Below are 15,663 nucleotides of genomic sequence, written 5' to 3' on the forward strand. Positions count from 1 at the left end.
GATAAGCTACTAACATAAGAGTAGCAAAAATTTTTACCCTTTAATTTCACATCTCATCTCACTGAACAGCATCTTATTTTTGCAAAACTAAAAAGATTCAACTTCCTGTCTCATGAAATGGAGTTACAAATATTTGCCAAAGTAGGGGAAGTTACTTTGCTTGTTTTAGGTAGCACTGTGGAATCTGGATGATGTGTCCAGGAACTCGTTTTCTCATTTATATAATGACATATATTGGGATGTAGCTAAATCCCTATGTCTAGAGACATTATTTGAATTTACTTTGCAGTAATATAAACTAAGGTGCTAAGAAAAATCAGAAAGATCATAAACTTCTTTAAAGACTAAATTGCTAGTACTGAAAAAATTAAGTTAAACCTATACAATGTAATTACTTTAGAAATTATCTCATTTTTAGCCACCTCAGTTTTCAGCTTCTTTTCAAAGTGATTATTATACCTTCATCTGTACCTAATTAACACCAAACTCTGATTGTATTCTAGAAAACCTATTAATGGCTATTCAAATGATATGACAGATCTGCATGTGTGTCTATATTTCAGTGGAGATTAGCCCGTGGCAGGACTAAAAAGTAACAAATGCAGGGAAGAGGACTTGCTTTTCACAGAATATACAGTCCACACTTACTGACAACACAGCTACTCCCCACAACAAACCAGCACACGCTGACTGCACCTCCTACTCTTGAAGACCTGCTTCAACACTTCCAAACTTCAAAAGGGTTGTGAGAAAGGCAGCTGAATTTCTTCTTGTGCTACTACCGTGGAAGTTTTGATGGATGCCTATACACAGCACAAACTAAACCTTCGCTAGATTATGCACTACTGACATTCCTAATGATGAAAAATAATTTATGTGGAGTTACTGGGATTCCACAGAAAGTTTTAAACCCTAGCTGAAAAATCTTAGTTAAATCATCAGATCCAGCAAACAGAAACAGATCACTACCCAAAGTGGTGGAACTCAGATTACATAGTACTATATTTAAACACAACATCATTTAAACTTTTTTCCCTCCTCAGTTAGCTAAAAATAAAGCAAATTCGATAGCTGACCTATTGCTTTAAAACAGACATGAAACTTCAAACCTGCCTTTTTTATTTTGTTTAGTAACGTATTTTCAAGAATATGATCACTGTGACAACTCCATTAACAGAGTTCGTAGGGACCACCAAAGAAAATCACTTGTTGCCTTTTTCTTTTTTTCTTTTCAAGACAGAAAGTTTGTTTTCCTGTCTCTTCTCTCACCCACCCCCCAGCCCAATGACAGTGGTGACTCACCAAGTGGCAAAAATGCGAGGCGGTTTCCAGCCATGGAGAGCTCATTGAGGCTTGGTAGCTGGCACAGGTGGCGGGGAACATACCACAGGTGGTTTCGGTCTGCAGTCAAGTACTGCAGCGAAAGGCACATATGCAGCCTTTCAGGTAACGTTATCAAACGATTGGTTGAAATGTCCAGCGTTTGCAGCTCCCTCAGGTCTCCAACCTCTACAATCCAAAGAGGGGGCATTGAGATTTATTAATATAACTGTATTCACAAACAAGACCACAAAAAAAATCTCAAATCAAAACCAAAGGTCATCAGTTAGCTGTGCTGTTTTTCTCTTAAGATACTATTCTATCAATCAGTGTTCAGAACTGATACTAATAATCTCCATCATCTTCCTATTTCAAATCTTTTTGATGAGGAACAGTTATCAGTTAGGCAGCATGTTTAAATAGGAGATCTCTCAAGATAAAGCATTCCTGAATTGTGACAATTACTACCGTCAAAAATATCAAGCAGTTTCCTGGTCCTAAATCAGAACTAGAAAAAAGATACAAAACCAAAACACATTACAGAGCTTGCTGTTATTGAGGGTGTTCTGCATGACCCCACACTCATGCAAATTAAAATTCATATTTTTTTTGTTAAACATTTGAGGATGCAATGCTTATATCCACCTTAAGATTCTCTTGCAGTGAGACTTACAAATACATGCAAAGCACTTCTTGCTTAGTGACAGTCTTTCACCAAGCATGCTTAGGAACAACAGCTCTATCTTCATAATACAATTCAGAAAACCTAGTTTAAATTAGAAAAGAAGTCTCTTAACCTGTAAATTATATTGTTATGTTACATTGTAGGAAGATATTACAGTAAGTTCTAACCTATATTTGCAATAATTACAGCTTCTAGAGATTTTCTTTTTTAACATTTTAAGAATTTTAAAAGTACATTTTGTGTTTTAAATAGTATTGTGTAATTTTTTTATGTAGGTAACAAATGAAGTTCATGAAAGTCTCCAGGACGTGATCACACAAGGAGCCTTACTTGTGCAACAGAGTGATTTTCCTTGTGTCTGGCCTATGGGACCAGGATGCACTTCTCTAAGGACTGACTGACAAACATATTAAGCAGCTCTACAGGTTATCTCATTGTTTAGTTATTCTTTTATAGATACTCTAAAAATTGGATTAATCTAAAAATTGGATAATTCTATAAATTATTTTCTCCAAACATGGGGAAACTGTAAACAGTTTTGCTTTGTTTTTAAATAATTTGCAGCAGTAAAACCAACTCAAAGTGCTTGGTGCCCCTAATTCTTACTGCAGTTCTCAGCATCTTGCAGAACCAAATGTACTTTGCTCTTGGCTGAATGAAACCAGCTCTTGCATCTGATAGCTGCTAAAACAAGATTCACTAGAATTTTCTACACTGAAAACACCAGACAATCTACACAATCCACAATCTGCACGCTATCACCCAGATTTTTAAAAAAGATATAAATAGGGTAACACTGTTTAAGTTAAAGCTGAACAGAACCTGTTGTGCCCTTAAGCTCTCTCTGTAGCAGAAGCTAGAAAATTCACTATTCTCTGAGCTCTGAGGTAGCCCCTTGTATAGTACACCCAAAGAAGAAAACGAAATATTAAGTTAATTTCAAGGTGCCTTCTTCATAATCGGAAAAAGAAATGGCAAATCTGAAGTTGACCTTGGGAAAAACCTGCTATAAATGTTACTTTCAAGACTGAAAACATGAAAAGGAAAAAGGGAAGTTATAATTCAGTAATAGAGATTTTCACAAAAGTACTAATTAAACAAAATGTGTGTGCACATTTAAAAGGAGTTTCTGCCCACTGCAAACAATCCCAGCATTAACTACAATAAAGAATCAATAACATAGTATATGAATCCAAGATAGTGCTGACAGAAGCAGCTGCTATACACAGATGACCACATTCTTCAAACCTCTTAGTTTTGATGTCAACAGGAATCACAAGCTTTATTTAAGAAGTGTTTTTTTTTTTTTTTACTACAAGATTGAAAATGAATGGCAACAGCAAAGTAATCACTACTAAATAGCAAAAGACTATTGTGCAAAAGAACTGCAGTAGACTCATTTTTAAAGCGTTTTATATTCATGACAAACAAAGCCATATGCTTGAAAACAGTGACAGGAAAAGAGCCACCTACATTCAGCCAAACCACTGACCACATGCAGTCAATAATAGGCCTAGCTATTTTCATGCACTAACCTTTTCTCTGCCACTAAAAACAGTTTTCTAATTCAGTTTAGGTCCAAAATCCCATAAATGTTACGGTTGGCAAAGCTGGCAGAGTTTCAAAGGCATTGCTAGAATGATATGTTTCAAATCTAAGAGGAAATAAAAGTATTCTCACTTTATCCTTCATCCAAAAAACACATACTTGCCCAAAACTTCATCCCCTCTACCTTAAATCTTGCAATGCATACCAGATGTAAACACCCACTTTCAACATACAGTGCCATATGTTACAGAAACACCCACCGACCCATGAAGTTAAAAAGTAAACCAAACAACGTAAAGTGCCATCAGATTAAAGATATAACCCCCAGACTCCCCACCATAGCACTGAAAGCTCATTTTGAAGAACATGCTCAGACATTTACTAATGACACTAAATTGGTTTCAATCTCATTAAAGCAAAGGAAAACAATAAAGAGGAATAACACAAAATATAAACAGTCCATTAATATGTTTTTCAAGCTTTTAGTTACTATTATCTGTGCTTTAAAAATCTTGCAGCATAAATCCTGAAGGATGCCTTGGCTAACACACACAGTGAAAGACTTACAAATCTCTCTTTTGCTAGCACCTCATCAAGCACTGAGACACATAGGAGAGGTGGACTTTAGAAATTTCAGGCAGACCCAGGAAAAAAAAAATAATCTATTCCCAAATAAAAAGAACTGACAGAGAAGGGACTTTTATTCAGAGATTCCCCCCCACCCCCAAGGGCAAGAAAAAGACAAGCATTATACATCACCGTTAAACCATACTGAGGAATTCCAATTACTTTTAAATGAAATTCATAAATACATAATTTAAAATTTATATTGGCTCTAGGATTAGCACTATCAAAATCAACATGGCAGAGCACTGAGCCCAATTTTGATATCAGAACCCAGAAAAAAGTCCTCAGTAGCTTTGCTAAACCTCTAACTCAGAAAGACCCGAGTCCAAACATGAAGTTCCCATCTGATTCTTTGGACCCCAGTGTTTCAGCCGTGTCCATCTGCACAGATTACTGCCTTCACATATAGCTGGACAATTCTGTGGCTTGGCCATATGGTACAAATGTGTTCACAACGTAGTACACACAAAGTGGCCGACAGACTGTAAATCCACATACTACCTTACCTCACAGAAACTTAAACTCAGGCTTATACCCAGAGACCTGCCTACAGCCTTCTGAAGGTGGTTTCAGTGACACAGATGTACACATAAATACTTCAGACTGTATTCTAAAATAGCCAGTGCTTGAGTAATTAATTCATCTTTTTTATCCTTGGTAATATGAAGATTCAGAAGTGATTACTGTGGCTCCAAAAAGCAGCCTTATCATTCATGGTAATAGCTTTCCCAACCACTTGGAGAAAGGGACAGCGAACTGTCATCATACACTTTTGTGTTTTCAAAGGAACAATTGTCAAATATGTTTGTCTCTCAACACAAGGCGAAAAGAAACATCAGCATACATTTTTTAAAAAAAGAAAGTGAAACCTTGAAAGAATTTCAGGAAATTTCCAAAATTATTGTCTTTTTAACAAAACTGATTGTATTTGTAGAAACATACCTAGCACGAGGAAAAAAAAAAAAATCTATTTCTGATCCAGGTGGTTTAAATGCCAGTTTTTAAAATTAAGTCCCACAGTTTTACATAAAGAAAAAAACACATCTGGAAGTAAGCAGCCTATACAACATACAATAATTGCCAAAGGCAGTTCAAACATCCTTAACCTTCTGGGTATACAGGCCTCACCAGCTGCATAACTCAAAAATAACTAAGAGTTTTCTTTACATTTCAAGAGCAATCCCACCTTTCTCTGTTGGGCCGTAACCCAAAATTTCATCCAAAGAGATATGAAACACATACAAAATTGGATTTGAGTGTATGGAAGGCATAGATTTACTTTAAATCAAACACTCTTTCTATTCAAGTAAAGGAAAAAAGGGGACAGGAAAGGGCTATAGACCTACCTGCATGAGAATGCACCTCAAAGCAGGATATTAAGAGAAAGCAGAGAACCTACAAGGAACGGAAAAAGGGACTGATGAGCAAGGAGAGCTGGCACTTAGAGGTCAGGCCACAGAAGTCAAATGAAAACTGCCAGGAGGCCAGGAAAATGGGAACTCACAGACAAACGAAAGGTTTCTCAACAAGAAATAAAGAGCAAGAAATTAAGAACTGGTATCAACAAGGGGTAGAAGTTAGGAGGACAGACCAAATACTAAATTAGCTTTCTGCATCATTTTTTCCTGTAAGAATAATGCTGTGTATGAGGACAGAGACAGAATACCTCATGGGAACAAGGACAAAGCACTGAAAATTACCACATCCATTACTAAAATGAAATGAGGCTGCTTAAAAAATTTCCATCCCAGAATACTGAAAAAATGAGTTATATATCAAAATTGCAAGCTCAGGCACGAGGATCCTCAATGAATAAGACATTTTCTGGGATAGCAGCCTAGGGTTGGAGAAGAAACGTAGAACCTGTGTTCAGAAAAGCCCTGTTACTGTGAACTCAGCACTCTTCAGTACCTTAGAACAACTGTTCCAAGGGACAAGAGCAACCAATAGTAACCAGTGACTAGAATATAAATAGAAAGCAGAATAAAAACACAACCTGGATCTTTCCTAATGTAAATCATGTTATACTGACTTATCTTTCTTTGATGAAATTTCCTGGTTAATGGTAGCACATGAGTATCACATCCCATGGCAAATTATTGGGGGGGAGAAAACATTACTAGCAGTGGTGTTCCTCAAGGGTCTACTTTATTTAGAATTTCCATTTTCTGCCTTGGTAAAAAAAAAAATACTAGGCTTTGGTTTGCTGTTGACACAGCATTTAAAGTACCGCTGATATGACAGAGAATGAAGTTACCACACAGGAAGAAGAGCAAGAACTTTTACAATTAAGTGATTGAAATGAAATACAACAGAAAATAAGCATGATAAGAAGGTGCTGCAAGTCAGGGCTCTGCTTGAAACAGGGAAGGAAGAGAAGGACTGGCTATACTGGTTCACCAGCTAAGGATAATGAGCCACCAGTGAAAATAACTAATGCAACTTCTATATATAGGCAGCACTGTATTAGGTGCAAAAAAGTATGTTAATATACCTTTGTATTGTAGGCAATAATTATGATCTTGCTATTATCATACAAACATCTACATTACCACCCTGCTACCAAAGAGATCTAACATGGAGGCAATCCTCTCTCTTGCAATGCCAGCAGCATGTCCCCATTTCAAGGCTGCAGCACTCCATCCTATAAATCTTTGCTATATACCACGGAGTAATGTTTTCCAACTTGTGGTACCCGGAGGGACATACTCTTACAAAGCCATACAGAATTAAGTGCTGCGATGGCTGGCTGTGATCGTGAAGCACTGGACTTCATGCACCCCAGCGATCCCCCTCCATCCTGGCCTCTAAAAAGAAAGTTGGTTGCTTCAGGAAAGGAACAGAAGGTGCTAAAAGTGGCTACCATACTTCATCCTTGAAATAGTGTTTTAATCAACTTCCATGAACCTGAGTACAAAATGTATTTTCCTATTAGACCTGTAAAACCATGCAATGGGTGAATAAAAGGTGTCTGAGGTCTTTCATACTTACAAAGCTTATTGCCCGTCCCATTAGAAGAAAAATGCAAGTCTCTATACATGCCTGTGAGTTTGAATTGTGATACTATTATCAGTTTAAAACTGTAATGGACAGGAAATATAAGTTTAAATCACTAAGAGCTTGATGGAAAAGATCTCCTTTAGATCTGCTCTGGGATGTCTCAGGAGGACTTAAATAGATTTTAAGATGGTTAAACCAAATTAAATAGCCTATTATATATTACATTACATTTACTGTCCTACCATGCAGCTCACATTTCATCGCCGATAAAAATTAAATTTTCTAGCACAAATTGGCACTTATGATAGACCTGTGCCATCTTCAAACAAGGAAGTTTGACCATAACTGAAAATTGGCATCATTAGATTTAAGGACAAAGAAAGGGGGAGGCAAATTGAATCACATTTACATTTTGACACTGCTGTATGCAGATCTGTACTGTATTGTTAGTGAGAGAGCTTGAAAAATGTTCTGTTTCTCAAGCCTAACAGACCTGAAAATGATTTTTTCCTTGTATTTTTCCCATGTAGGCCAATATTTGCTCGATATTTTAAGAAAAAAAAAGAAGAGGGACTGGAAGAGACATGACACTGCAGCAACTGTTTTATGAATAACCTGTTTTTCAATAAGGTGCTGAATATGAGTTCAAACCCATAGAAATTGTATGGAAAAAAGCCTCTATCTTACCTGATCAAACTTGAATCTATTACTTTTAACCATACTTATGGTTGCATTTCACACACATATCCTGTCTGTAAAGAACAAGGAGAAAAGACATTTCTGGGGCAGGACTGTCTTTGTGAATGAACATAGTAATGTAAGTAACACCTCAAAGATGTTCCCAATTCTCAGTTTCACCTGCTTCAGCCATAAACTATATTGTCTTCTCCAAAACATTTAAGCAGCAGACAAAACCCAAAACCAAGTGGAAAATACATACTTCTACTAAACATACCCAAATAAAATCTTTCCTCAACCTTGCTAAATGTCACACACAAATTTAGTACCAAACCTTATTTATTTTGTACCATCATTCACAAGCAAAAGTAAGAAAAGTGGCTTTCTGAAGTCCAATCTTGCTAAACAGTAATTTTATCCAGCTAAAAGCAGCTGAAAACAGACATCAGGCATGAGGGTCTCATTAAGTCAAACTCTTCTAAAGGTCAGTGGTTCCCCATCTTTTACCACAATTAAGCTTAAATTAACTGGCAGCCTTCTGTATTCATGGGTCCAGCACTGTCTGCTTTCCTCCGCATCAGCACTGAAGCACCAGACAGAGCACAGATCCAGAGTGGTTATTAGGTCGTGCTCCGTATTTCCCCTCAATGCAGATTCGGAATTCCATTTTCTTCCATAATTTGATGGTCTCAATGAGAACAGTTAGAACAAATCAGATTATAAAAATACCAGAAATTAACATACATGAGAAAAATGGAAAAGATGGTTGAAAGGGCAAGAAAAAAATTGTTTATGCACAAAGGTAACTCAAGGCCATGAAGCATCAGGTTTGCTTCGGTTTTTTTGTTTGTTTTTTTTTTTTTTTTGGTTTTTTTTTTTTTTTTTTTTTTTTCAGAAGACAACCTATCCTTTCATTTTGTTCTAGTGTAATCTGCCTAGTACTTTGCTGCCCCACAGCAAGGTACTATTGCTACACAAATAAGTAATAGACATGAAATTAATATACTAGTATTAGTCTGTGGTTTTATTAGATGATATCCGAAATTTTGGATAGAGGAGTCAAAATGAAGTGTGAAGAGACAAAATAGTACTTTGTCAAGAATATGGCATGAAAAATTCTGCTAGCACCTTACAGAAGTCTCTTATTTAGGAAGTGATGTATTTTTGCTGTTGTCTTCCCTTTAAGGAACAGCTGTTTTCTGGGTGTTCCTGGGTGGTATGAACATAAACAAATGTGAATGAATAAAGCATGAGACCTGTTATGTTTCTCTTGTTTTGTTTATGTCTTACCATCTTTACTGCTACACATCATCTACAATTCACTGTGCACTAATATCACTACATGGAAAGTGTGGGGGAAAGCCTTCCAAAACAACTTTGTGCATAAAATAAAGAGCTAACAATTTGAACTCAAGATGCCAGTCAGCTAGAGATGGCTACTTAAGTACCCTGCTTTGATTAAGGACAAACAACCAGTAATTGCTTAAAATTAAGGCAAACAAAATGAGCATCCTAAGGAGAGATTAAGGACAGCTCAGGAAGCCACAGAGACAGGGCCAGTCCTGGCTATAAATTCTAGGACAGCTTTTTCCTTTCTTTTTCAAAGGTAAAGCCTCAGATCAACACAATGGACTGGTCTCTCTGATAAACATAGATTAGTAGCTCCTAACCTGTTACTCCACTAGTGTCTAAATAATCTAAGCAAAGACCTATCTGTTGTGACTGTTGCTATCAACTGTTTCCAACCAGCTGGAAACAGACACATCTTTCTTCCTTTTCTCGAGGTTAGTGGGTTGGTTTTATTTCTTCCTCGCCAAGAAGTAACTAAAGGCGTAACAAAAGCAATAGGTTCTGGTTAGATTTTTCATCTTTCAGTGGAAAAGTATTATGCTATATTAAGCCAAGCTATGCTCACTTATCTTACTATTGGGAGATACCAAAGAACCCTCTTCTCTGAAGGCAAACCATCTCCATATTAAAAAAATGCAACTACAAATTTGAGTGGGGTAAGGGAAATGAAAAGAATAAAAGGATGATCTTTAGTTTGGAACCAGGCTTACAGCAGTAGAGTCACCATATTTGTTTTTCAAAGGAATGCTAATGGATGGGATTGCCTTAACTGAAGCCCTATGAAAATAAGCGTTCTTCCAGGCCACTGGAAGTTACTACAAATAGCAACAGTAAGTACAGGCGAGGACTAGCTAAACGTTCACAGGAATTACTCCCACTGTAACGAGGTGCATCTTTCTTAAATGTAAGCTATGGATTCAGATGCCCTTTACTAGCAGCAGTAACAGGAGCTTCTCTTGCTCCTCTTCACTTGCCCAGCTCATTTGTGCTGATCAGTGTCTGTGTGGCCACCCAGCAGACTGGCTAATTCACCGGTTGAGAAGGGCAGGCAGGAGCTACTATAATGATGTGGTTACTACTGAGGAAGTGGCATGGACCAACTACTAACAGTTTCTAAGATTATCATCAAAAAGAAGACATCTGACTTCCAACAACAGTAGCAATGTCCTGATTTTCAAAATGCTGAGAGCAACTGCAAACCTTATCTTAATCAGTGGAAGATACTGCTGTTTAGCATTTCAAATCAGCACAAAGCAGACAAGTAAGGCTTGCAATTAAATCCCAAACCCCCCACTCAGTAATTCCAAACTGCATTCCTTTAGCAACACAAATAAGTAGTCTCAGTTCATAAAGCTCTCAAACATTAAATAATTACCAACTGGAGTATACATGCAGTTGCTTGGTAGCAAAGCCTTCCATAAAGAATGACAATTTAATGCAGATTTGGACAATGCTAAGTTAAACACGGTCTTTATTTTAAATACCACTGCAATAAAATTAAGATAACTGAAATACAGGTATCAAACCCTGTGTGACATGAACCACAGGAAAGTTATTCTCAGATAAAACCTCCAGTTCTACACATTCTCTTTAAAAGCTTTTTCCATTTAGATTTAGTGTCAGTAAATGATGCATTTTATTTTGCCTCAATTTATTTAATAGACTAGCTGAGTAAAAACAAGGATGTCGATAACAAGTAGTATTTAAACTCTCTCACAATGGTATGTATAAAAGAAAATGATATTTGGCCAGCAAGGTCAAAATGGAAATCGATGCATTCTAAAATTTTTCTATTGCACAGCACTAACAATTTGTATTTGTTGACTTTCAAAGCGACTGAATGACTTTGTTCTCCAGGCTTCCCTGAGCACTGGAGTCCTACTAGGAAATTGCATTTGCTTAATGCACAAGTAAAATCAACTACCCGTTAATATAGCTAATCACTGTACATAAGTTAGAGAGCTTAGGGAAAGAAAAAAACAAGGGAACCAGACAGACAAAAGTACATTCATCGATAAACTCTTAAGTCTTTATCAAGTTAAGGGGAAAACTTTTAACACCCAGCCGTTAAAATTAGAAAAATTAAGCTTCAAGAGTTTATTTTTTCCTGTCACAATTGTTCATTTGGTGCAACAAAGAAGAAACTCAAAATTTCAAATTAGTAAGAGATTTTACATGAAAAAGGAGTAGCAAATTATTTTAGTTTAGTTAGCAGGTAATTTTCTTCTGAAAACTAAATACCTGAATAGGCTCTATGAACTAACAACTACTGAATTTCATTAACAAGTTTGCAGCCATGTGCTGTAGTAGCACATATACAGTGTTTAACTATTACCAACCTTGTTATGGTGGTGAAACAAACAGTGAACTGCAGTTTTCAGTATTTAATTTTACTTATTTTAAAACAATGTTGGTAAAGGCAGTAAGCATGGACATAATCCTCCTGAAAAGCTGATTTTGCTTGTATGCCTTACTTAGTCTTTGCTTAGGACCCTCCCGAAGTAAGTCAGTGCAGCAAAACAAAGCTAGAGCCCTTTGGCAGTACAGCATACCGAAATCAGTAAGGCATTTCTAATGTAAACCTGGACTTTGCAAAGCAGTTACTGCTACCATTTCCTTTTTCACACATCTACAAACTGATGAAAAGTTTCAGAGAAAAAACCCCACAGTTTAATATCTGTTCAAAGCTGAGGTTCTTTGAAACCCTGACTAAACGGTATTGAACAGATTGCCTGTATTAAAGAAGTTTTCATACTACAGAAGCACAAACACCATTTGTATATGAAACACATCTTTCTCAGCATATATCCAACTCTCCATCTCAGAGGTTTAGTCTCAGCCTTGTCAATACACATCTGTCTTCACCCATATGAACAGCTATTGGCAAATGTTTATGAGAGGGGCCCTTGGGGGCATCTTAAAACCCCCTTTTAAGTTCAGTTTTGCTTTTGGGTAACAGTTTTAAAAGAAAGACTTTTACAAGTATTTTAAAGAGCATCTGTTGTGAAGTTGGAGAAGTGAACTTCACATATATCACATGTGCTGTGAACCAGGCAATCAGTGAAGTTAGATCTTTACTATCAGAATCATCAGCAGAAGAATTCAGCTCTGACAGATGAGTTACAAACCACCTTCTTCTGAAATTCCTTTACTTAGGAAGCTACTCTGATATTAAACTCTGTATGATCACTCGAGTTTAGTTTAATTTCTCAGAATATGTAACTTTCAGTAGTAAGTGATGATTTTTATAAGAACAGTCAAAGGGAAGAGACTTACTAGAAATTCCATATTCTTCCTCTCATAAAAACAGGCTAATACATGCATTGCGCAAGAAGGAGAATCCGCCTCATGACAGCCTCAAGCTATGTTGCTCTGAACGTGACTGTTGCCAGCCATAACATGGAAAAACCCTTGTATCAAATTCCAAAGAAGAGGCTTTGCTGTGCTCTCAGTAGAGGATTCAGCATGTTGAAGGAAGAAGTGCCAAAAGGAGGGGAATGACACCTTAAAAACAGTTACAGTAACTTACTACATTAAAATAAAATTCATGGTTTTTTTGTATGTAAGAATAAAGTTGAAAAATCCTAAAGATTTCTTTTTGGGTTAGTTTTTTCTAAAAAAAAAAAAAACCAAAAAAAAAAACCCAAAACCAAACAACACAAGAGCAAACAAAACACCCCCCATGATATCTTAACATAGATCCATGCATTCTATTGTAATAAACACAACAGTGGTTACCATTCATTTTCAACAGTACTGAAGACAGTTGTACAGTAAATCAGCCAGAGAAGCCATGAAGCATCATACCTTCTGAGTTATGAAGATTATCAGAGATGCTACCAACAATTTGGGGGGTGGGAGGGGATTTGCCAGAGCTATGCATGGAGTAATGATCTGTAGAGCTTTAGAGCCCATGCAGGTGATACATAAAATTAGAGCAACCAGGAATGTTAGTTTTTATTGTCTTTATGGACTTTCAGATACATTTATATAACTAACACCTTCAAGCACTCAGAGCAAGACTACAACACAGAGTTACATACCTACAAAATTAAATTCCTGATAGCCTACTTTTCTATATCTTCGATTCAACTCCACAGGAATAAGACTGACCAAAAGCAACCAAAGACCCTTCACTTTGCCTTCCTCTCAGTCAATATACAGTCAATAAACTCACATAAAACAAACACCACAAATGGAGTCATTACTGAATTCAAACACAACTGTGGCCACTTCCAGAGTTATTTTTTTCTGTGGTATATAACTGTCACAATGAGTCCTCTCTATAAATCTCAAACCTAAGTTTTCAAACAATCAAAACATAAAACCCAAATAATTCTATTTGACCTTCATTATTTAGATCTGTGTGCCAGGTCTAATCAGTTCTCACAAGCACATTTCACTTCTTAAAACCAGACTGTAGAAATACATATTTCAAACTAAAAGGAACATAATGCATTGTTTTGATGCTACAGCCTGAAGCCCTTTATCTGAGTTTTATCAAAGTATACTCTATCACGGATCAAAACAGCAATGACAACCTAATGTTCTTTAAAGTTATATATTGCTGCATAAACTTCCCACTTTTGTCTTGTGGCCTCCGGCTCAGCATGTCATTGGGAGTATATTCAAAGGTCAAGAGACTTTCTTTCAGAAGCCCCCTGTTCCCAAGTGGCAGCTCTAACGATTGCAGGAGTGGAGAGTACAGCAGGGTAGATTAATTCCATCAGGGCTCTGTTCTCACGTACCCTAGAAAATTCAGATTGCCATTTCTTCTGTCAGATGTTTGAAAGACTACTTTGTCTGTTACTGTATGAACTATTTTCATGTGGTAGCAGCATTTCTCCTGTTATTGATTTTATTATCATCGAAAGACTTCTTCTCACTCTAGTATTGAAATCAATATTTGATTTTCAATTTCTTTCCATTTAATATTTTGCATGCGCCATATGACTGGCTGACTTTTTAAAGCAAAGTTTGGAAGTCACTTGAACATGCAAGGCTTTTTTTTAAAATCTGTAATTTAACAATTTACTGAGAAATCTCAAATTGAGTTTACTAGAAAAATATGCAATTTTATGTTTAATGAACTGTGTTGAAATGAGTTGTACTTAAGACTTTCTTTAATAAAAAGGCATACGAACATGCAACATAACTATGATGCTTCTACAGTTATATTAAGATCTCCAACATCTCCAAAAAGTTTTAAAGCTTCAGATGAATGCTTGTCACGATTACTTAAAGCACTCTCAACATCTTTAAAATTCCTGTCCACCCCCACAGACAAGAGGAAAACCCCTGGAGAAACAATGCTTACAGTGACTTGAGAAATCAAGGACTGCCGAACAGAAGAATGAGGATTCAAGATGCAGTACCAAATCTCTTAACAATAGAGAATCCAGTTAAATCAGCTCCCATACTCTCAGGAATGCGCAAATCGTCCAAGTACCTCAACATTAGAAGCAGCACTCAAACTCCTTTATCTCCTGTCTAAAAGCCCTTGAGGGGGACAGCTACCAGGGGGAAAGCCCATGGCCCAGAGCTTAGAAAACATACGTGTTCCTGCAAAGATTTTGATTTTTCACAAGTGGAGTACTGCAAAGCCAGAAGCACAACAGGCTTGAGAGCACCACTGGTAATAATTAGGTTGGCTCCTCTCTGCTCCGTCCTGATTTCACCTACATCTTACCAGGTTTCCTTTCAGAGAAGGGATAGTGTGGGGGGGGGGGAAAGTAGGGCCAGATTCTGCAAGTCTGACGCATGGTAACTTTCACAAGGATCTCACGTGGAATAGTAGGGAACAAATGTGAACACTGGCCCATTCTCAGAAACTTATTTCAAAGCACTAAAACCATAATTATCTGGGATTTTGGCAAAGAAAATCGAAATTGAAAAGAAAAAATTGGGCAACAGCAGGTCACAGGCAGCCTTGCATTGACATCTTACCCTCTAAAATCAGGTTCGTTCTATAATATAATAAAAAAGTATTTCAGTGATTATAACTCACATGGTGTCATTCGGAGAAATGTCTCTTTCCAGACATGTGATGCCACCATATCTTTCACTAAGATTCTGCAGCCAGTAAGAACTGTCACATAAAAAGGGAACCTTTACAGGCCAATCTCTGCCCACATCATACAAAGAATCCAAATTAAATTAACATGGACTGAAATGCTGATGGACAGCACTCTACTCTCAGACATTCTCGGATCCATTCATAAACTCAGTAATTACATGAGCACACTATTCATGTTTTAACTACAGTCAAAACTCAACCAGGCAGAGATTTTTCAAATCAAAGCATCACCAAAACCAAAGTAGGGAACTAAGAAAAAGTGTAATTGATCCAAAAATCATTATCATCTTGCTAAAATACTGTAAAAAGGAGAAAAAAATTGAAATCAGTAAAGTTATGTTATGATTTTGAGTGACTTTTAAATATTGTAAACCTAACA

The 15,663-nt window shown here is 36.8% G+C and overlaps 1 protein-coding gene across 8 annotated transcripts in view; it reads right to left on the bottom strand.

Annotated features, from left to right (window-relative positions):
* LRRC28 (leucine rich repeat containing 28) overlaps window positions 1–15,663 on the bottom strand; it is an 80,289-nt gene that overhangs the window by 19,857 nt on the left and 44,769 nt on the right. For 6 of the 8 annotated variants that reach the window (XM_074836953.1, XM_074836954.1, XM_074836955.1 and 3 more), the window contains one exon: window positions 1,303–1,509. The exons of 1 other annotated variant lie outside the window; for it this stretch is intronic. In XM_074836953.1, coding sequence (XP_074693054.1) covers window positions 1,303–1,509 — 207 coding nt within the window. Of the gene's footprint in view, window positions 1–1,302; window positions 1,510–5,526; window positions 5,576–15,663 lie in introns of all 8 variants that reach the window. One more of the 8 variants, XM_074836959.1, reaches the window with a different exon arrangement.

The sequence above is a fragment of the Strix aluco genome, chromosome 12, assembly GCF_031877795.1.
Source record: "Strix aluco isolate bStrAlu1 chromosome 12, bStrAlu1.hap1, whole genome shotgun sequence".
Classification (NCBI taxonomy): Eukaryota; Metazoa; Chordata; class Aves; order Strigiformes; family Strigidae; genus Strix; species Strix aluco.